Below are 24,378 nucleotides of genomic sequence, written 5' to 3'. Positions count from 1 at the left end.
GGCTGAAGTGAAGCAAAGCTCTCACCTTATGGGGCCAGGAAGCAGAGACAGGGCAAGTAAGGGAAGAAAGGCCAGGACAAGATATAGCCTTTAAGGACACACCCCCAAAATCCATCCCTCCTACTAGGCCCCACCTCCTAAGTTTCCAGCACCTTCCATAGTCCATTAAATTATGAAACCGTCATTGGAGTAATCCATTGATGAGGTGAGAGCCCTCATGAATGAATACCAACAAGCAAGAGAAAGAAGATGAAGGACTGAAACACAATTATGTGGCCTTTCAAAAGCCACACCTCCAAACAAACACTGCTGCCTTGGAGGGCAAAGCTTTCAACACAGGAGCTTTTGGGAGACACTCAGATCCAAACCATACATTGAGTATCAAACATGATATATTCATTTAAATAATTAAATAAGAATGAATCAATACTGCACATACACAGACACAATCATGGTATGCTAGATTAGTTAAAATAAACTATTGATTTGGTGGAGAACCACAACTATACTTTATTGAAAACCTGATTATACTGGCCTATTTTTCTTGGCTTAGATAAATAAAAAACAATAGATCCCCTACTCTGCTCCAGGGATCAGAAATCAGTGCACTTCATTGTGCAGATTAGAGCAGAAGGTGTTCACAGACAAGAAGTTTCCAAACAAAAAATCAACATTTTTTTTCTCATTACAATGTGTTTCCACATCACGCCTGAATGTTTTGCAGTTTTTTGCAACAGAGTAATAGAAAAAGGAAAACATGCAAGAATGAACACCAACAACGCAAGAGGAAGAAGATGAAGGACTGAAACACAGACAGAGGCAGCAGAGTAAACTCCACAGGAAACAAAGGGAAAGTATGGAATCATGCTTATGGCTAAATTTGTATGTGGGAAAAGAAATACAAGCACCAAAAGATGGTGGGAAAGAAAAAGAGAACATGCATTCCTGTCTCCAGGGGAGTACCATTTCAACCTCAAATGACCACATTACTTCACAAGAATCTTTTTGTTCTTCGGGTGTTGGGAATTGAACCCAGGACCTTGTGCTTGCTACATGCACACTCTACCATGGAGCCACACCTCCAGCCCCAAACTTCTCCACCTAGAATGGATTTCATGAAGTATAGTTCAACACCCCTGCACCATTATTCTCAAACATAACTTTTCCTTACGCATTTTTTATTACATCTCCCTGGATATTAAACCTATCTTCTCCTGAAGACCAAATTAGCAAATAAATTAACAGTACGTAAGATTGTGGAAAAGGTACATTTTAATATCTTCTCAAAGTGTCTTCAAGAAAGCTTTAATCAAGAGTCATAAACAACATTTAAAAATATTCTAAGCAGCATGAAATTGAGATTTCAGGAGTAGTAATTTTTCCCTCTTAAATATGAACAATTTGTTCTTCTACACAACCAACTTTTAAAAAGCGACTTTAGAAACAAAACAAGCCATATCATACCGAAAGCAAGGTGGGAAGCACAGTGCAGGAAAGCAGCCAGAACAGGGAGGAAAGGCCACCAGGGTCCTCGCACTAATCGGAAACAGGCCAAGGCAGAGGCCATCAGAAGACTAATAAAAGAGTGGGAAACGGGAGAGCGTGGCTTCCAAAACGTAAGAAGTCACAAGTTAGCACAGACAATAGGCTAGTAAGATGTTCTAGTACACTGACATTACTAAAAACTTCCACAAAGGCTGGGGTTGTGGCTCAGGGGCAGAGTGCTTGCCTAGCACTAGATTTTTTATTTGGTGCTGTGGGTTCAAACATTAAAAAAAACTAAATGAACAAAATAAAGGTATTAAAAAAATACACTTCCATGAGTCCAGCCTAATAAACAAGGATCAGTTTGCAAGAATGAATGATGGGCCGAGTGCAGTGGCACACACATGTAATCCCAGTAGCTTCGGAGGCTGAAGCAGGAGGAGTTCAAAGTCAGCCTCAGCAAAAGCAAAGCGCTAAGCAACTCAGTGAGACCCTGTCTCTAAGTAAAATACAGAATAGGGCTGGGGATGTGGCTCGGTGGTCAAGTGCTCAAGTTCAATCCCCAGTATTTAAAAAAAAGAATGAATGACAGGCGCTCATTAACAAGAGCATACCAAATTTACTTGAATAAGCCTTGATTACTCATTTTGTTTCAATAATCTGTTGACTGAAAGTTTATCATGTTTTGCTTAATTTTTTTTTCTCTCCACAGGTATTACTATTAGAAAATTACAGATTAAATGGAGGAAATTACAGTCAAATCATGGTCTATAAATATTGTGAAAGAATTTTTAAATGTCTGATAACTTCATTTATCTACATGCACATATCTTTCTATTTAGATTCATTCACTGAATAACCACTTGCTGAGTATATGCTCTAACAAGCACTGGGTTTTTTTGGCCTTTTTGGGCAAGGGGGTACTGGGGATTAAATCCAGGAGCACTCAACCACTGAGTCACTTCAGGCCTTGCTGACTTGCTGAGGCTCACCTTGAACTTGCAATCCTCCTGCCTCAGCCTCCCAAGCCACTGGGATTACAGGTATGCGCCACTGCGCCCAGCTAAGCACTCTCGTAAGTATTAGAAATACAAAGGAAAGTAACCAATGGTCAACTCCACTATTACCAGTCGCCAACTGAACATGAAACAATCACTTGTAAAGATGTGCAGTCGTTGTTTATTGCAGAAAATCCAAACTGTTTTAAGAGAACAACAAACTGTCAAGATCAACCAATGAAGGGAAAGCAGGGAGGTTATTGCCATATCACGCTGTGGGACAAGCAGCACTCTGTGAGATGCTGCTCTCATCAGATACCTTTTCCTTTCAACAGTTCTTCATACCTCGATCACCACTCTTTCATTCTTTCTTTCAATACTACTGGAGGAAAATGTGCCTTCTGCTGTGACTGGGGGAAAGGAAGGTCTACATGCTCTAACAAGGTCTAGCTGGTCTAGCTGTTCCAGTCTGCCAATCCCTTACTGACCTTTTATCTAAACGGTCTATTACTTACTTATGCTGTGGTACTAAAGTCTTCAACTATTATCAAAGAACTATTTCTCCCTTCAATTCTGTCACAGTTTGCCTTTAGCTTTTGAGGAACAACTATTTATTGATGCCTAAATGTGTATAATTGCTAGTCAATGTATAATGTCCTTCCCTTCTTTGTCTCTTCTAACAGTTTCAGACTTCAAGTCCCTTTCCACAGCCACCCCAGCTGTCTTTTGGTTTCTATTTGCACAGGATGTCTTTTTGCATCCTTTCACTTTCATCCTATTTGCTTCTCTGAAACTGAAGGGAGCTTCTGATAGACAGCATAAAGGTGTCATTATTTTATGCATTCTGCCAACTCTGCCACTGAGAATACTACTTCATGAACACTAGGATGGCAATAATTAAAATAAAATAAAATTTTTTTAAAAAAACAGAAAATAACAACTCTTGGCAGGAAACTGAAAAACCACACATTTCTGGTAGAAATCTGAAAAGGTACAGCCCCCATGGAAAAGAGTCTGGTAGTTCCTCAAAAAGTTACCATGTAACCCAGCAATTCTGCTCCTATGCATGTAGCTCTAACTGAAAACATGTACTTGAACTAGCACATGCACACCCATGTTCACAGCCACACTATTTATAATAATTAAAAGGCAGAAATAACCCATTTGTCTATTAACAGATAAGCACACAATGGAAGATTATTCAATCATATGAAGGAATAAAACTTTGACACATGGTAGACCACAGCTGAAAAACACTTCTAATTGAAAGAAACCAGGTACATAATTTCATATATCATATGCTTCCATTTATATAAAATATCTGGATTGGGTCAACCCATAAAGACAATAGTAAATTAGTGGTTATTGGGGGGTAGGTGGGGGAAAAATAGGAAGTAAATACCAATAGGTAGAGTTCCTAGGGGGAGTAATGAAGATATTCTGATATCAGAAGATTCTGATGGCTATAAAATCTTATGAATATATTAAAAACCACTGAATTGGGCTGGGAATGTGGCTCAAGCGGTAGCGCGCTCACCTAGCATGCGTACGGCCCGGGTTTGATCCTCAGCACCACATAAAAACAACCCCCCACTGAATTATGTACTTTGCAAGGCTGAATGTTATACTATTTAAATTTTATCTCAAATTTTTAACATCTTATCTTCGGTGTAAAAAAATTAAAGCAGGTTGCCTCCAGGAATAAGGGGTAAAAACTAATTTAGAAAGAGCATGAAAGAACTTTCCGGGGTGACAGAAATGTTCACTATCTTGGTAGGGTCCACAGTTACATAGATATATGCATATATTAAAATTGGCAAATATAGGCAACATTTACTCACATTATGCAAATTTGCACCAAAACTATATATAAATACTGAATTCAGTTTATGACATGTATATGGAAGTTCTTCTTTCTTTTTCTTAGTGAGAGGGTGGGAGCAGTACTGGGGATGGAACGCTAGGCATAGTGAGCATCCAGCCCTATGCTGAAGTTTTTGGTAGGACACGTACCAATATGTGCAGTTTACTTTAAAATACAATAAAAAACAAGATGGGTTAATGATATGGTTAGATAACAGTGGTATTGAGTATATAACATGTCTTTGTATACATACAATACAATATATTATATATGGGTTAATGATATGGTTAGATAACAGTGGTATTGAGTATATAACATGTCTTTGTATACATACAATACAATATATTATATATGGATATATAATCTTGGTGTTGAAAAAACAGTATACTATAAAGTTCTTTGAAAATGCTGTTTGATAGAAATTTTTCAAAACAGAATATTGATGAGGAAATTAATGAACAAGTAAATTACTGGCAAGTCACAAGTACCATGCAGAAACTTAGAATATGGTCATCAGGCACGTATCTCGGTGGCAACATCGGGGCATCTTCCCTGGAAGACATGATATTTAAGCCCAGATATGAAGACTACATGAAGTCATCTATGTGAGGATATCAGCATGAGTCTTCCAGGAGTCCTCTATACCCCTCCCCGAGAAGACCTTAATCATAAGGTTCTGAAAGTTGGTGTGTTCAAGTGAGCCAATGGGACAAGGAGGGAGGTAGCAGAAAACTGGAGACAATACAGGCGCGAATCACATGGCATCCATATCAGCAAGGAACTGTGAATTCATCCAAGGGCAATGTTATGTCATTAGAGGGTGCAAAGCAGGGATGGGTAGGACGGGAGGGGATGAGATGTGCCCTGATCATTAAAGTTTTAAAACATTGCATGACGTCCTATGAAGAATGGTGCTAAATAAGGGGTACAAAAACTATTGTCATAGTTCTTGCTATGACAAGGGTAGTTTGGAGGAGAGAGGGGGTGACACACACAGCAGGCAGTGACCATGGGGTGTGTGCAGAGAGGATGGCAGCACCTGCACAGGGACTTCCATCCTCCAGGACAACAGGGAAAGAGGCGCCCAGGACACATCCCAGGTTCGGGCCTCGAGGAATCAGGTAACACTTACTGAGATGTGGAAATCTTGGGAGACTGGGTTTGTAGGATGTTGAACTTCAGGATAAAAGAAAAAAACATTTTAATTTAAACTGAGCATAATTTGTGATTGTGAGAAACATAGGCAAAAGAAAAGAATCAGAATAAACAAGAAACTGTCAAAAGGCAGGTTTAGACTTACAATTTCTTTTCCTTTCAATAATCAATTTGACTTAATTGTACTAAGGACCTTTGGTCCAGTAAAAAGATTACTTTAATGGAACTCAAGCTCACTGATTACTGATATCTACCTTTGGGGTTAAAGGTAAACTGGGGATCAATAGCTCTCTATCTCTACACTTAGGGGTCAAAGGAAAAAATCAGGAGCTGAATGTAGGAGGCAAGGTAGTCCACAAAACTAATACACAGAGGGAACATTTTAATTCTTAAACGTCTGTCATCCCACTCATGGGCACCTGCCGTCTATTTCAGTCCCACACACATAAGTACCTTATGACGTTTTATACTAAACAGTGACTCAAATTTTAGCATCCATCCTGAAATCTCATTAGTTTAGCCAAAGTATAATGAAAAAACCATGGTCTTTGGAATCAAAGAAATCTAAATTTAAACCAGTAGCTTGGTGTCCTTAAGCAAATTAATTACTACTTCTAATCCTTAATTTCCTGTAAATGAAAATGAAAATAATTAAACCCAAGAATTAGCATTAAAAATAACATTTCCAGGGGCTAGGTTGTGGCTCAGTGATAGAGCACTGGCCTAGCACGTGAGAGGCCCTGGGTTCGATCCTCAGCACCACATAAAAAAGTAAGTAAAACAAAGGTATGTGTCCAACTACAACTAAAAAATAAATATTTTTAAAAAAATAACATTTCCAAAGTACCTGGCATATAGGAAAATGTGCTATAACAAGGTGCCTAATGCTCAGTTTCCAACTTCAGCAGCATAGATTCCTATTGCAGAAGAGAAGACTCTTATGAGGAGGAACCGCACAAAACAGGATGGACTTTTTTTTTCAGCATGTAACAAAGAAAGAAAGAAAAGAAATCTATGAATAGGTCTGATAGATAGGAAATCAGAAACTTACAAATGGACAGGTTGGAAGATTTTATTCAGTTGTTTAGAACAAGGAATGTATTATTTCCTGTGGAATCAATGTTCAGTTCACCTCTTAGATAAACTCAAAATGGCCCATGGCAATAATAATACAGTTAAAATGTGATATATCTCAATAAAAGCAATAGGGGGAAACCAAGAGGCTTTAATATGCCATTTGACTTATGTTAGCAGCTAGCCTGTGAAGGAAAGGTTTTATGGGGGACTTCTGTGGTGACTCAGGGACGTTCTCAGGGGAATTCCAAACACTTATAGAAACTGATGACCCTGGTTCTTTATCATGTTTTATTTCACCTCAAATTTTATGGCTTCCCTTTCTTTCATTGTAAGCAAAACACTTGCACAGTTAACAACCAAGAGTGTGATTGTTTATTTCACAAATGAGAAGGGATAATAGAGGCAGAATCAGAAGAAAAAATAGGAAAGCAGAAGAAATCACAAAGGATGTGCCCAAGTATAAAGAAAAGAGACTTAGACTGAATTTAGGGGAGCTCAGAAGAAAAGAGACTGAAAAGAAGGTAAAGCACAACATTCAAATGTTGAAGGAAGAAAACAAAGTATTGAGAATCAGAAGCACAGGTTATTAAAAAGATAGAAGAAAAACATAAAATGCAAGCAAAGCCATCTGCGGTTTGCCATCTGCACCAAGGAAATGCTCACAGGTTAGTGATTCATAATTCTAAGTGTGGCACAGCAACAGAATTCTAGATTTTCCTTCTAATCCTCTATTATTTCCCTAAATTCCTCCAAATATTGTTTTTATGTAGATACTATTATGATAATGTTATTATTCTGTCCTATTAAGCAGGAGATAATAACATACCAATCAGAATGAGAAAGAGGATCTTTTAAGTTTAAAAGTATATGCTAGAATAAAACTAAACTACATTAGGAAAGTCTCTTCAAAAACCAATAGGTATGCTCTGTGAGTTGTAGGCAAATGAGGACTCCCAATGATTTCAAATCACAGACAGCAACTTTTGATTTATCCAGCAGACCTCACTGTCAAGTACTGAGATGCTTTTAGAAAATGTTGACAATTCTGAAAAAATGATTAATGAAGAGATGTTATAGACCGATAAAATAAGATTTCTCTATGGCCTGGCCTCAAATCCAGGGCATTTTTGCAAAACAAATGAACAACAAAACAGAATTAATAATGAGCAAAACAAAAATAATTTAACCAGATCCAACTAGAAACAGGGATACATCAAGCAAAACAACTTTCAAATCACCAAGGCCCAAGCCTGCCCCAACTGCAGGCGCTGAGGGCTGTGAGATCACTTTCAGACCAATGTTTCTACATATCACAACTATACACACTTTGCCAAGTCAAATGCTTTCCACCTGCGGACATCATTTCTAAATGATCACCTTAATGGGAAAACAGGACTATAGAACTGCTAGTGGGGTACAGGAGTTGAAGGGATGCTTAAGCTGCTGTGAGTCCCTACCAGGCCTTATCTCTCTCATCTGTCTACAAATCTCTGTCAAACCAATATGACTGCTGATTTGATTAATAAAAGGTACAATTTTTAATAGCTTTGCTAACCCATGATAACAGTATGCCCTTATACATTTTCTCAGCAGAAACTGAAAATACAGTCATGCTCATGAATAGTAGGAATATATTTAAAACTAAAAAGTACATTAGCCACTGCTGACCTGTCCTCCAGTTTACCTTTTACTCCAATTTAGAATACTCTGTCCTAATTTCCCACATTCTATTTTATCTTTCCTAGCAAGATCATTAAGTCAACATTTAACATCTTAGGGAAAGGCAAAAATTTTGAGAATTTTGTCCGACATATTATGTTCACAGTAATCATATACATTCCTTAACTTTATTTTTTTATTATTTTTTTTATATTTATTTATTTTTTTTTTAGTTATCGGCGGACACAACATCTTTGTTTGTACGTGGTGCTGAGAATCGAACCCGGACTGCACGCATGCCAGGCGAGCGCGCTACCACTTGAGCCACATCCCCAGCCCCACATTCCTTAACTTTAGAAACTGCATTCAGCTGCTTACATACAAATTTATATTACATCCAATCTTGAGGATTCTTGACAATTCCTTCCTTTAATTAGTGAGTGATTTCATCTTACAAAAGAGCTATAGCTAAGGTCAAATTACTCTTTAAAGTCCAGTTTAATAACAGAATATGATGATTCAACTGATAAATTCTTTCAGAGGGACAAGTAATCAGAAACCTAAAACTATTAAAATATTATTTGCTCTATGGGAATTACTTATTACACGTTTACTCAACCGTATCTGCTGAAAGACATAGAAACCCTACCAAAGTTAATTTAAGAACTTACCAATTTCCCTTGCAATTCTGACAGCTTCATCTGCATCCTGTAAAAGCAGGAAATGAGACTCAACATTAATCCCATGAGGCACTGCGCAATGTCCTTAGGGCAGTCGTATATTGCACTACTGTCTCCTCTGATTCATTTAATGCTCAATTTTACAACCTTCTAACCCTTTTCATTCAGAGAAATGTAAAATTAATACCATAAGTGGAATGTAAATTCTACCTCATCATTATTATATTAAGAAACTCAAAGCAGTTTGAAATGAGCTGGCAGGAAGCACTACCAGAATTGCCAATGACTTGGTGCAGTTGCCGGAATTTAATGGCAGAATTTAGATGTTTACAATCAATACCGAATCATAAATCAGATCATTAAAGCTTGTCTGCAGCCAGCTTGTTTCTGTGTCGGATACTTGGGTATCATGTTTTCCTGGATTCTGTCAGCAGGGGGAGTTGATTCTCTATTGTTTGGGAGGAGCTTTATCGATTTTCCAGAAGTCAAAAGGTAAATTTCCAAGATCTATAGGACTTACCAATTATTCAAAGAAATCCCTTTAGTGATCTCCTTGACCTTTTCTATTTTATTTCACCTTTTTTTCAGGTACATATTTTATCTTTAAGGATGCAGTCTGTTACACAAAGCAAAACTTTAAATTCAATCAACTAACTAGTATGGTTTAAAAAAAAAAAACTACAAAAGCCAAATACAAATGCCTTCCTAAACACCACAAGGGAAGAGTTTATTGATATAAGGATTAGTCACTGCTAAACATCAACCAAGGCCACTGTACCTCTCACTAGCTGAAAGGCAACAAGTTTCCTACATCTATATCACCCATTAACCCCCACCCAACACACCCAACAGGACCCTCCCAACAGGTTCCCATAGAAAGACCACTAGAATTCTGAACTCCAAGTTTCCTCCTTGGTTTTATTATTTTTTGTAGTTCAGTGACACAAGCTAAAATGACTGAAATTTTAGAAAACAACTTCAAAATACTGAAGTCTGGTATTTTTAAAGCTAATTTATTTAAAATGTAGAGTGACCATGTCAGAATCCTCCCCCCAAAAGGCAGTGGGGGATGTTTATAACTGGTTCATTTATGTCTAATAAAAAAAAAAAAAAAATCTTCTTGAAAGTCTTCAGTACCTAATAACATCCCCTGAATAAGGAGGTTGGCAGGGGAAGTTGTCAGAAAAATTTAATTTCCTTTCATTAGCCAGTCTGCTCCACAAATAGGTGCTTGTTAAGTTCAAAGCAGTCCTGAAAGCGACATCAGTTTTAAGTCTTTTTTTTTTTTACTCCAAGCAGTCACATCTGCTAATGAGATTTCCAAATAACAATTGTTTTCCAGTCAGAGATAAATCTATAACCTCCCACCCCACGCCCCCCAAAATCAAGGTTTACTGCTTTATTACACCTTGCTGTATTCACTGACTTCACATTCTCCAAATTTTAGCTTAAAAGGATAAAAATCCATGAAAAGGGTCATTTAAGAACGTTAGTGGTTTCCACACATTGAGTTGGAAGGTTCTTTGTTCCAGCCAGTGACAGTTATTGGAGAATACTTGCCTTTAATGGCCTCTCTGTCAGGAAGTGTTAAACCTGCCAAATGCGAACAATTAGTGCCTCTCCAACAAAATACAGGAAGAGTGATGGCTGATGAAGACTGGATTATAATAAGCCCAGAAGAAACTTTTAACATTTCTTTCAAATGCTTAAGAGTATATTTACCAATGATAATCTGAGAGAAATTAAACTGCTATCCAGAAAGTTACCTGTAGAGAACTAATAGGAAATTTTTACAGGATAATTCATTAGCAATATTTTATCATTTACACACACACACACACACACACACACACACACAAACACTAGAGATGTGTGTGTGTGTATATAAAAAGGATGATTTATAAACACAGCAAAGCTTCTAAAATTTCTTTAACTGCTACCAATCACTTCTGTAAGCTGCCGAAAAAATTATCTTTTAACTGGTATGCTTACATTTTCTTACTGTGAAAATTAAAATCCTATTAAACGAACTTTCAAATAAAATCAAACTGCCTTAAAAATTAACTTTATACTTGTTGCCCATTCATCCCCCCTCCCCCCAAAATTATTGAGGACCTATTATGTACTAGACATTAGAAAACTTTATTATCAGTTTCAAAAAATAAACTGTCAAGTACACTCAGTTCCCACATGGTCTTTCAGCATGCAGTTTTATTACTGAAATATATAAAACTACTTTTAAAAGATAAAAAGGCTCATTTGGCTCCAAAGTCAACAGCACTGACACATGACATTGTAAAACCTCCCTATCAGGTTATAGAAAGAAAAAAAAAATTAATAAAACTTTGAAACACCTATGAAAAGACCAACAACCATCAGAAAAAAAAAAAAAGTGAAAGTGATTAAATAAGAGGTTCAAAAAGAAATCCATTACATGGAAGGCTGAGGCAGGAGGATCGCAAGCTTGAAGCCCACCTGGGCAACTTAGTGAGACTGCCTCAAAATAGTAAGTAAAAGGGTCTGGGGACATGGCTCTGGCAGAGAACTTGCCAGGCCCTGGGTTCCATCCCCAATACAGCCAAACAGAAAAAAGAAAGAAAAGGAAAAAAAAATCCACAAGAATACATATGAAATATGTCCTAATCATGGAAAGGCTGATTAAAGCAAGGAGATCCCACTTCTCATCTAGATACTGAAGCTGATAATGGCCAGGAGTGACCTGAAGATGACTCAGGTAGAAGAGCACTTCTCACACTATCAGTGCTGCAGGAAATATAATTTTTTTAAAAATAAACTGTTAGTATCCATCAGTACAAAGACATGTATCTTTGACCCATCAATTTTACTCTTGGGAAATTATCCTATAGATATCCTCATGCACATTCATACAGAGACCAACCTATAAAAGAAATGTGTTATTTTCAATGTGTTGTTATTGTTTTGAAAGGAAAAAATCTGAAAACCAATTTGATAGGCCTTCTGAAGACTAGAACACAAATGGTACATTTATAAGAAACAGAATATTACACGGCCTTTAAAAAGAATGAGGGTGGTCCATATGTTCTTACTCATAAACCTATATACTAATTTATATACTAATTCAATAAATGTTTACTCAGCAACAGTACATGAAATACATTTTCTGCCCTCATGAAGCCTGTCAAAGCCTAATATGGGAAACAGAAACCGGAGTAAAGAAATCAATTGAGAGTCAAAATAAATGTTACACTGCACAAAGAGTTCTAGAAAATAAGAAAAGGAACCTGTTTTTGATAGATTACTCTGAAAAGCCCCTTCTGAAGTAAAATTTGGAACCTGAGGACAAAAACGGCTCACTGCCTTCAGAAGATCAGGAAGAAAGGATTCCGGACAGAAACAACAGGTGAAAAACCCTAATTAGGAAGGAACTTAATATGTTCTAGAAACAGAAAGTCCACAAGGCTGAAGCTGAAATGCAGTAAGGAAGTGGGTGGAGCGGTGAGGCACCGAATCCTAAGGCCCAGGCTCCAGGTGGCTGGGATGGTGAAGCTTTGGGATGGTAACTCTTAAGTGCTAAATATGTGCAAGTCACACCTACCCTAACTTGTTGGGAGAAAGGAACGGGTAGTGAAAGCACAGGGTGGACTGAATTGTCCCTCCTCCCCCCACATGGAATTGGGTGAAAATTCCTGAGACTAACTCATTCCTCCCCCTCCCCACATGCAAATTCCTCCTACTGAGGGGAGACTGAAGGACCACAGCCCCCACCCCATCACAACAGGCGCCAAAGAAGCTGAGAGCAGACTCAGCCCCTCAGCAGGCCTGGAATTCAGGATAACCAGTTTGCATATGTGCATTTCCTGCCTTTTGTCTGCCTCAGCCCCAGTCTCTTCTCCCAGGCCTCCGGTCCCTTAAAAACCCTGCTCACCTTCAGAGATTTCACTTATTGTTTTTTCTGTCTTCCTTCAAAGGAGGCTTTGAATAAACCTATTTTCATCCCAATCTCTGAATATTTCTGGAGCAATGAGCTGAAGTCCAGCCCCTTCCTGGTCTTTGTGTGGAAGAAGGGCCATGTTCTGACCCAGGAGGGAACAGGAAAGGCACCATCCAGCCATCTAGTAACTTAGAAACTAATGGAAAAAACAGATCTTAAATGTGATTACAAAGAAGCTAAGAAATGTCACTTGTCACCCATGTTACATACAAGTGGTAAGGAGGACCTGTGACAACATAGCATCTCTAACTCAAAAACAGATTCCTAGAAATCTTCTCAGGCATAGTGACTTTTTAAAAAGGCCTGACAGGGGCTGGGGTTGTAGCTCAGTGGTAGAGCACTTGTCTTCCATGCGTGAAGTACTGGGTTCCATCCTCAGCACCACATAAAAATAAAATAAATAAATATATTGTGTCCATCTATAACTAAAAAAATTTTTTTTAAAAAAAGGACCTGACAAATAAAAGCATGGTGGAAAACAGTGGCTGGAGCCTCAAGGAGCCACACTGAAAGACATAACTTCAGTCCAAGGGTGGAATGCAAGGCCTCACTCTGACTGCATTTAGAAGAAGTGTGGCATAAACTTTACCTATTTATCGTGTGTGTATCCTTGAATCTCCATCTCCCTTCTCCTGTCTAGTTGGTTCCTTGAGTATCTCAAATGCCTGGGGCAGTGCACAAAACAGCTATTCAACAAACAGCTGTTGAATGAAGGAATGAAGATGGGGGGACACAAGAGCACAGGAAGGCGACACTGGGAGAAGAGCAGGGTCCTAAGAGAGTGGGGTAGCAGCAGTTTGGGTGAAAGAAAAACCAGCATCTTCTCTAGAATTCGTCTGTGGCATGCTTCTGTTTTCCACCTAAATGCTACTTTCTCTGGGATGCCTTTCCAGGCCTCCCATCCAACATTATTTGTTCAATGAATAAACAACTCTCATCAGCTTCCATAAAAATAAATCTGCTGGTGTTAGAAGAAAATGTAGGGTCAATGCTCCAACATTGACGCAGGCACTGACTTCCTTAACAAGACCACTAAAGCTCAAGAAATAAAACCAAGAATCAATAAATGGGACAGAATCAAATAAAAAAGCTTCTGCACAGCCAAGGAAACAAGAGTGCAAAGACAGAGGATAGGGAATGAGATCTTTGCCACCTGCTCCTCTGACAGGGGATTAATGCCCAGAATATATAAAGAAATCAAAAAGTTCAACACCAAAAATAAAAATAACCTAATCAATAAATGGGCAAAAGAACTAAACAGACATTTCTTAAAGGAAGACACACAAATGGCCAATAAATATATGAAAAAATGTTCCTTCGGCATCTCTAGCAATCAGAGAAATGCAAATCAAAAGTAAACTGAGATTTCATCTCACTCCATTCAGAATGTTAATGATCAAGAACATAAATAAATAATAATAAATGCTAGCCAGGCGCAGTGGCACATGCCTATAATCCCAGTGACTCGGAAGACTGAGACAGGAGGATCAAGAGCTCAAAACCAGCCTCAGCAACTGCAAGGCACTAAGCAACTCAGTGAGACCCTGTCTCTAAATAAAATACAAAATAGGGCTGGGGATGTGGCTCAGTCGTTGAGTGCCCCTAAGTTAAATTCCTAGTACTAGTGGTAGTGGTAGTAGTAGTAGTAGCAGTAGCAGTAGTAGTAGTAGTAATAATAATAATAAATGCTGACAAGGATGTGGGGAAAAGGCACACTCATACATTGTTGGTAGGACTGCAAATTAGTGCAACCACTCTGGAAAACAGTATGAAGGTTCCTCCAAAATTCACTAGCATGGAGATTCCTCAAAAAAAAATTATGACCTAGCTATACCACTACTTGGTATTTATCCAAAAGAGCTAAAATTGGCCTACTGTAGCAATACAGGAACATCAATTTTTATAGCAGCATAATTCACAATAACCAAGTTATATAACCAGCCCAGGTGCTGGTCAATAGACAAATGGATAAAGAAAATGTGGGGTACATACACAATGGAGTTTTACTTAGCAACAAAAAAGAATCAAAGTATGGCATTTGCTAGCAAATGGATGGAACTGGAGAACACCATGCTAAGTGAAACAAACCAGATTCAGCAAGTCAAGGGTCAGTGTTTTCTCTCTTATGTGGAAACTAGAGAAATGTTAGGGGGGAGGAAGGTTGGTGGGGGAGGGTCAGACATCACAGAGATATAGGGAAGATCAGTGGACTAGAAGAAGGAGATTGAAAGGGAAGGAAATTAATTAATTTGACAAAATCATGCTATGTGCATGTATAAATATACCACAGCAAATTCCACCTTTATGTATGTCTATAAAGCACCAATTAAAAGTAAATAAATAATGAATGTGAGGAAAACTGGTGGTATAGAGGAAAAAGAATAGGAAGAGGGAAAGGGGGGGAGGGCGCACAAAGACAGGAATGGAGTAAATTGAATTCCATGCATGTATGGTTTTGTCAAAATGAACCCAAGTATTATGTATAAATATAATGCATAAAATATAAGCATAATTTAAAAGTAAGAGGTGTGTTAGAACTGGGCACAGTAACATGGACTGTAATCCCAGCTGACTGAGAGGCTGAGGTGGGAGGATCATGAATTTGAAACCAACCTTACAACTTAGCAAGACCCTGACTAAAAAAAAAAAAAAAAAAAGATTGCGAAGACAAGGCACAATCTCATAAATGCAAAAGAACTATTCATCTCTCTCTAGAGCATCAGTTTTGTAAACAAGTAAATTGATTTCCAAAGAGATGTGGTGGCCTGTTCAAATTCACCTGAGTGACAGACAGCAAGGAAGGATTCAGAGCAGGGCATGGGGAGCCAGACAGGCTTCAGTTTCAATGCGATTTCAGTTCAAAACAAAGAACACTCAGTGGAATACCTGGCAAACACCCAGTTCAATATTTACTCTTATCTCTGAATTCTTAGCCTAGCACATTTTTTTCACTATATCATGCAACTTCAAAAGTTGAAATTTATCTTTCAAAAACCTTTTCTTACAAACAATAGAGTACTGCCCTATTGGTAATTTGGGGTGGAGATGCTGGGAATTAAACCCAGGGCCACAAGCATCCTAAACAAATGTTCTATTGAGCTATAGTCCTAGCCCTATTTGAAATATTTCTCTTTCCTTTTTTTTAGTTCCATGGGTAAATTACAGGATTGCTTAACCACTGAGCCACATTCCCAGCCCTTTTAATTTTTTAATTTGAGACAGAGTCTCATTAAGTTGCTGAGGCTGGCCTCAAACTTGCATTCTTCCTGCCTCAGCCTCCCAAGTCCCTGGGATTACAGGCATGTGGCCACCACACCAGACCCTATTTGTAGATTCTACTAAAAATATTCTTCAACACAGTAATATTCTAAAATTTATTAAAATAAAATTTCTAACAGAATGGGTAATAATCCCCCCAAAGGAAGAAAAGTAAAATATAAAAATTTCAGCTGAAAGAACAAATCTGATCTACTCATTCACTTACATTATTTTCAACTGAGTGCTCAGAATATTTTTATTTTCATAAAAAAAGTAATGAGCAGAGAAAAAAACAAAAATAAATACAAATATGTCAGCAAAAACATATTCTAATGGTTCAAATCAGGAAGTTAAAAAAAGGAATAGTCTACAGCCGTATTTTATTCTCTTCTTCTAAGCAACAAAAATCCCTCCATCCATTGTTTCCTCAGAGCAGCCACGCTCAGGCTCTGAAGCAATTGAATTTCTGATGAGGAAAGGGGTACAGAAAAGAACATAACTCCAAAGCGACAATTCAAGAAATGGAGAAAGAGGAAAGCAGCCAGGGACCAGTGCTCAGCCCCTTGACTGCTCTACAATGGCACAACTCACACCTTCCAATCCAGGAGTAATGGTGAAAACTGCTGTGTGACTCTGAGCATGCTGGGGCAGGGGGTGCTGGAAAAATCAACTAAGGAGATCACAAAAATATACAAAAGATCTGCCAAAAATCAGTTGCCTTCTCTGTAAGTCTGTTTGTTAGGCCCCTTGAGCATCCACGTGGGGCCCGACAGGAGTAGCAGTTAAGAGCACAGGCACAGGGGTGAAAGGCGTGGGCTCTGGGACTAGTATGCCTCTCTGGAATGCAGTATCCTCACCTGGAAAATGAACATAGTAAGAGAATCTCTGTCGTGGGGTCATGGAGAAGGTGATATTGGTTAAGGATGAAACTCCCTAGAACAGGACCCGGCCCACAGCAGAAACTCGATGAAGGTTAGCAATATGTGGTCATTAAAATGGGCAGCCCACACCCCAAACTACAGTGTGTTTCCTCCCTGCCCAGCGTTAGTTGTTGCCTCCTGTGTGATTACCCATCTCTGAATCTGCATGGCACAGAACTAACACTGGCACTACACTACTGCACAAAGTGGGTGTTTCATCTCTTGATCACACGAATCAGATGACCTGTGAACTCATTATTGCTGGTGAGCATGGATAAGGGCAGGAAGGGCAAGAAAAACTACAACAAAGACAAGCAAACTCAGTCACTCTCCCCAGATGCTAAACACACAATATATTTTTACAGTGACATTAGTGTTGAATCCTGACCATACCATCCAAGATCCAGGGAATCCTGCTACACAGAAGTTCACTTTTCTCGGTTGGTTCTAGAACAACTGTTCCACAAAGGTCTAGGGCTGTATCTCAGTGGTAGAGCACTTGCCTACCATGTGTGAGGCACTGGATTTGATCCTCAGTACCACATAAAAATAAATAAATAAAATAAAGGTATTGTGTCCATCTACAACTTAAAGAGTTAAACAGAAAAATACATAAATCAGCTAGGCGAGGTGGCACCGGCCTATAATCCCAGCATCTTGGAAGATGAGGCAGGAAGATCAAGTTCAAAGCCAGCCTCAGCAACTTACCAAGGCCCTGAACAACTTGGTGAGACCCTGTCTCAAAATAAATAAAAAGGGCTGGTGATGTGGCTCAGTGGTTAAGTACCCCTGGATTAAGTCCCCAGGACCAAATAAATAAATAAATAATCACTGTTTTATTAAGACATAATGAACCAGGAGTAAGAGCTAATCTGTACACAAAAAGTAATTCTCAAACTATTCTGCATAAATATATAAAGTTAAATAAAATTTCTTAACAACCCTGGGCTCACAAATGGCTTCCAGCTGATTGGATTTTCCAGTTCATCAAAGACAAGCAGCAGAACCCTTCTATTTTAATATGCAATTGTCCCACAGAATCCATGGGGTGGTTCCAGGACCACCTGAAGATACCAAATGTATAAATGCTCAGGTCCCATGTAAGGAAATGTCATACCATTTGTATATAACCCACACACATCTTCTCATACACTCTGTCATCTCTACATTACTTATAATGCCTAACGCACTCTAAACACTACACAAACAGTTGTCAGACTATTATTGCTTAGGGGATGGCAAGACAAAAAGGTATGTATACGTTCAGTACAATTTTTTCCTAATATTTTCAAACCCAGGTTGGTTAATTCTAGAGATACTTCACCCAGAGGTACTCAGGATCAACTAACTACACTTTCAAATTTTTTGAAAACTTAGTACAATTTTCTATAATTAAAAAAGCAGCACAATAAACATAATTGAATCTTTTTTTAAAAAAAAACTTTTAGGAATCGTTGGAAAAATCAATTATTCTTGGTTTAGCAGGGAAAAATACACTGATGTCTAATAGTAGAATTCTAACTGCTAGTGAAGAAGGGAAGAGCTTGCTGCCATTTTTCTTTCTTTCTTTTTTTGCTTTTTAATGACTTCTTTCACACTAGCTTTTTTTTTTTTTTTTTTTTTTGGTTATTTGCTTCTTTCTGTTAAAGCAAGAGTATGGTTTTTAAAATCATACTGACTAATTAGGTGGCAAAAACAATTACTACTTCAAATCTACACTATAGATCACAAAAGCCATGCACATACATTACCATATTCTGCTCTGTGGTATAAATAGGTATTACTGCTCCCTCTTAAGGATATAAGAACTCAGAGACATTAAATAAATTTCCCCAAAAATTGTGCTGCAGGGTGCAGTGGCATACATCCATGATCCCAGCAGCTGGAGGACAGAGGCAGGAGAATTGCAAGTTCAAAGCCAGCCTCAACAGCTTAGCAAGGCCCTCAGTAGCGAGACCCTGTCTCAAAATTGTAAAAATAAATAAATAAAAAGGGCTGGGGTATGGCTCAGTGATAAAGTGCCCCTGGGTTCAATTCCAAATACAAAAAAATTTAAAAGCACAGTGCAATGATAGGTGTTACAACCAAATGAGGCAATCTAGTCATCAGAGATTCCCGATTCTGCCTCACACTTGACATTAAATAGACCATATAATCCTGCCAAATTCCACCATCATTGTCAATACTATCTATTTTGCTGCATCATGATGCAATAAAATGTTTTCACCAGCAACAGAGCTATGTCTCCCTATCTCTCTCGCTTTTGAGCTAACTCACTACTACTCAAACTTCAGGAGTCACTTGGCTGCACTTCCACTGGAAACCCTGACATGATCTCCTAAACTAGGTTTTATGCCACCCTTATGTGGGCTCCATGCACCCTAGGCTTGTTAAAATGCATTGGGACTGGTAGACCTCCCTTTAAACTCTTTGAAGTCAGAGCTATGGCATGTAACTATGGATAAGCAAATGAGTTAGTATTCTAATTCCTGTTTTCCAACATTGTCACAAGCACTCTCTGCTGTCCACACTTGCTCCTGAGATCAAGGTAATAAGATGTTGAATAAAACCAAATTTGTTAAAGGCAAATATTTGATACTAGAGGACCACTCGAGAATTACATTTTAAAACCTTAGTTTCTCTCTAATAAAAAGAATGATTCAAGAGTGAATAACAAGCCATAAAGAAAACAGTGCCAGAAGACCACTTAAGTACTGCTTCGCAATGTTTTTTTTTCTTTTTTAAAGTGCGGAAAAATAATCAAATAAGAAGGGGAAAAATAGAGCAAATTGAAATCTAGCTAATTTACTCAAGTTGATGGTGACAATTACTCAGGGAAAAAAGTAGAATACAATTTAGTCAAAAAAAAAAAAAAGAGCTTAGTCTTCAAAATGTTATAGGCTAATTTTAAAGAACACTATAGAATTTTAAAAAGAATTATCTATACTAAAATTAGCACAATGCAAACTATTGTGAACACAGTTGCTAAAACCATAAGAAATGTATTCGCATCAAGAAATCTCAATTTGAAGTCAGGGGTGTGGCTCAGTAGCAGAGCACATGCCTGCTATGCACAGGGCCCTGGGCTTGGTCCCCAGTCACAGTTCCAGATCCTAAATTTGGCATCTGCATTCTCCTCCTCGGATGCCTGCTGCCCTACCCCACTGGAAGTCTCCCCAACCACAAGGTGAGATAAGCCTCACAGTTGGTAGAGCTCTGACCTCCTTTTCAAGAACCCTGAGAATGAGAAACGATTGGGTTACCTGACCGGATTTGAAAAAGTTTATTACTGGAGGAAAAAACTTTCCTTATTACTGACAAAATATCAACTTTCTTTTTGTTCAAAGTCATAAGTCAAATTTCACATGGAGGAAGACAGGCAGGTCTATGAGTCCATCATCATGCTGGCTCCAGCAGACAGTGGGTTCAGAAGGTTTCGGGAGCCCATCACCCAAAGAGAAGGAAACTTACCTGAGAACCTTGAGCACTTTCCTGTCACGACCTGTTGTGTTCACTCAAGCCTGGGCCTGGGAGAGAGGCCTCCAAATATTAGGCCACTGAGGCATGGCAGATACTGGCAGGCGTGTAATTAGAGAGGGCCAACCCCTAGGTTGGCAGCCCAAGACTCAGTATTCCACTGTGAGACTCTCAGGGTTTCTTAGGCCAAGTCTGAGCTCTCTTTGAATCAGCCTTCTGTTCCTCAACCACATTCAATCTTTCACTCAAACCCACGTTCACATCTTCTTACACGGCACCATTTCACTAAGCGTATTTCAGAATCACAGCTGACTGTTTTGGAAACTTTTAGTATGAATGGGTTGTGTAAGAGAGCCATAAGGTAAAAAAGGAAGCAAAATCTCAGACATTCAGTGTAGTGCATTTTTTCATTCATATAAGAAAGCTTCCAAAAGGAATTCAGATTCCAAAATTATTTTCCTACAAAATTTATGGAGAAGACAAAGTTCATACAGAAGCAGAAAAGACAAATGAACGTGTGAAAAGCTGAAAACTCTCTTGAACCTGATAGTCTTCATCCTGCTTTTTCTCTTCCTCTATGGCAATCCCCATTTCTCTGCCCTGTGCTTTCTTTCTCTGAGCTGCTCCCCTTTCCTTCTTCCTGGTCACAAACCCCCAAAGCAACTCTATCTCTTGAAATGAAGCCACTGCCAGGGCAAGCCCCTAGGACTGAATGAAAGCCCAAGTTTCTCCATGAACTGAGCACTGGCAAAGACTTTCAAAACCTACCAGAACATTCAGGGTCTCCTGATTTATATCATTAGTTCACACTGCTAGTAAGAACCTCAGATAGAAAATACTGGATGAGAAAGGAGAAAAACCAGAGAAGCTTAGGAAACATGGTGAATGTTGGACAAGGCCTCTTGGAGACCTCTTGGTAACTCCAGTCTAGATGCGCCAGCAAGGAAGGAACAGGCTCCTCCAAATTTGCAGGACAGTTCTTCACCACATGTCACCAGCACTCAGGAGTAGCCCTGGAAGTGGCTGTGACTCCAGCTCCCTCCTTACCATCTACAAGGAGCCTCAAGCCAGAAACAGAACATTTATAAATGAGCAAAAATTGACTGGGAAGAACCACATAGTCAGCTTTTCAACTCCATATTGTATATTTTCCAAGAGCTTAAACACAAAAGTCAAATAAGACCCAGAAAAGGCTGGAGGCTTTACACATAAAACTAAATGCTCCCACTCCAGAAATTAAACATCAATTTTTAAATAAAGACCTGCAGATCTTGTAAACAGAATGATAAAGGGAAAATCATTGTTCTGCAACATTCAAAGAGAATTAAGAGGAAAAACTATAGCAGGTAATATCCAACAGCAACCCAAATATCCATTTCCCCTTTTGCCCTCCCACTGACAAGAGGAATTTTCACTAATTATTAATAGGAAATGTGTAATTTTCATCAATTCAGGTGATACAAGATTGACTTTAATTCCTGCCATTATTACGAAAGCACTCCCTCATAGTCAACAAACTACTGGTTCATGGTTATCAAGAGTATCCCTCACATTTCCTGTGTCCCTACCCACAACTGTCACCTTTGGACCTTTAATCAATAGACAGTCCCCTTTTCCAATGAGGTACAACACCCACTAACTTTATAAGAAAAAGTCCACTGTGCAAACAGAAGTGCAGATTGAATGCCTTCCTGGTCACCCCTCCTTGAGCCCCCCCCCCCCCAAGGACTCCATATTCACCATCAAATCAGAATTTATCTGAACTGCATCATCAGTACACTTGGGACTAAATTAAGCCCAAATTGAAAATCTAAAAAGGCCTGATTCAATATCAGAAAAAAAAAAAAATCAAAAATATAATGGCAGAAGCATACAGACTGACTAGATCAAGATTCATAACAACTAATCCAAATCCCTACCCAAATCTGCCAAATCTAAAATGAGATGGCAAAGATGGACTAATGCCCAACAACTGAAGGCCTGAGAAAGCAAAGATTCATCATAGTCCTCTCAGGGTCTCCCAAGGCTGCGATCAGGGAGTGAGCAAGCTGCATTCTCACTGAAGGCTCAAGAGGGGACAAATCTGCTACCAACCTCATTCAGGTTGGACAGTAACATTTGTCTCCTTGTGACTGTATGACTGAGGGCCTCAGCTTTTTTCCTGGCTCTTAGATAATAACAATTAACCTCTGTTATAGTTTGTATCTGGAACATCCTCCCAAGGCTCATGTGTTGAAGGGTTGGTCCCCAGCCTTCATTGAGAGTGCTATTGGGAGGTTGTACAGACTTTAAGAGTTAGGGCCTAGTTGGAGGAAGTAGACCACTGAGGGTGAGTCCTTGTAGGACCCTCTGCTCTCTGTCCCTCTCTGCTTTGGAGCTGCCACAGGTGAGCATATTATGCTCCCTGCCATAATGTTCTGCCTCATCACAGGCCCAGAAACAAGTGACCATGGAGAGAAACCTCTGAAACCATGAACCAGCTATTTAAAAGATTTGAATGATTAGTTACTCAGTAGTTCCTGAAGACTTACATATGAACCAGCGTAGATTTCAGAAAGATCACTAAAGCTGAGATGTTGAGAATTCACTGGATTGGAACCACAATGGAGACCAGGTAAAAAGCTGATGAAGTAATCCAGATTAGATGATGGCAACTGAACTTGGCGTTAGTTTGGTAAGAGAAAGAAGTGAACAGATTAGAAAGCTACTAAAGTGAGTTTTCTGCAGTGGTATTGATAAAGAATGATTCCAAGTTTTCCAAGTTTCTAGTTTGAGAAAAAGCATCAAAAATGCCACCACTTTCTTAGGTAAAAAAGAATAAAGGATAAGAAGTTTAGAATAGGCATCAACAAAATTTGGGGACTATATGGTCTCTGTCATAACTACCCAACCCTACCACTGTAGCAGAGAAGAAACCATAGATGATATGTAAAGAAACAAGCATAACTGTGGTCCAATAAAACTTTAATGAAAACAAGCAAGCACAGGGCTCTAGCAGCAATCCTTGGTTTAGAGATAAAGATGATGAGTTCAGTTTTTGACTTGTCACTTTCAAGATGCCTCAAGGGACATTGAGTATTGACAGCTGCTTAAGAAGACATTAGATATGAATTCTGAAGCTCAGAAGATATATCTGGAGTATTTGTTTGTTCATTTATTTATTTGAAATTTGGCAGAAAAGATGGTAAATGAAGTCATGAAATACAACACAAGAAAATATCCTCCTGAGAATCCTAAAGAAAACCAACACATAGGAGTGAAAACAAGAGGGAGGATTTACAAAAGAACTATGAAGGAGCATCCAAGCAAGTCAAAAACACTCACTAAAAACCAGAACTGAATAATGTGGCAGCAGAAGTTATTTCAAGAAGGAAAGATGACCAGGAGATGCAAATGCTCAGAAGAGATTTAGATAAGGTCAGGATTAAAATTATGTGTTGTATTGAGCAAAAGGGAGGGAGTGCTGGGAGCCTTGGCAAGAGAACCCAGTGGCAATGAGCAGGGAAGCCAGACTGTGGCAGAAGGAAGACAACTGAAAGGTGTGGTCAGGAAAGCTGTAAGGCAGGTCTAACAGGAAGGACATCGTGCTTTAGGAATGGAGAATCATCCTGTGCCTTTCCACTAATCCTGTATGTTCTGTTCATCACCATACCCTTCTCGTGCAGCCAAGTGATCAATACTGCTGCAGACTGAGCATTTCTAAAACTAATGGAAATACAATGGAAAAAAAAGATGAGTGTTAAGATAGAAAACAGAAGAACTAATCTGTAAAAACTAGCTTGTAAAGGCTGAGACAGTGAGTTTGGGGTGTGGGAGGAGCCAACTCTATACA

The 24,378-nt window shown here is 38.8% G+C and overlaps 1 protein-coding gene across 2 annotated transcripts in view; it reads right to left on the bottom strand.

Annotated features, from left to right (window-relative positions):
* Pcca (propionyl-CoA carboxylase subunit alpha) overlaps positions 1-24,378 on the bottom strand; it is a 360,840-nt gene that overhangs the window by 220,658 nt on the left and 115,804 nt on the right. For both annotated transcript variants that reach the window (XM_076871993.1, XM_076871994.1), the window contains exon 8: positions 8,910-8,946. In XM_076871993.1, the coding sequence (XP_076728108.1) occupies positions 8,910-8,946 (37 nt within the window). The remainder of the gene's footprint in view (positions 1-8,909; positions 8,947-24,378) is intronic.

This window comes from Callospermophilus lateralis, chromosome 12 (genome assembly GCF_048772815.1).
Source record: "Callospermophilus lateralis isolate mCalLat2 chromosome 12, mCalLat2.hap1, whole genome shotgun sequence".
In the NCBI taxonomy this organism is placed as follows: domain Eukaryota; kingdom Metazoa; phylum Chordata; class Mammalia; order Rodentia; family Sciuridae; genus Callospermophilus; species Callospermophilus lateralis.
Note: the sequence above shows the minus strand (reverse complement) of the source record. Positions and strands in the feature narration are given on the sequence as shown.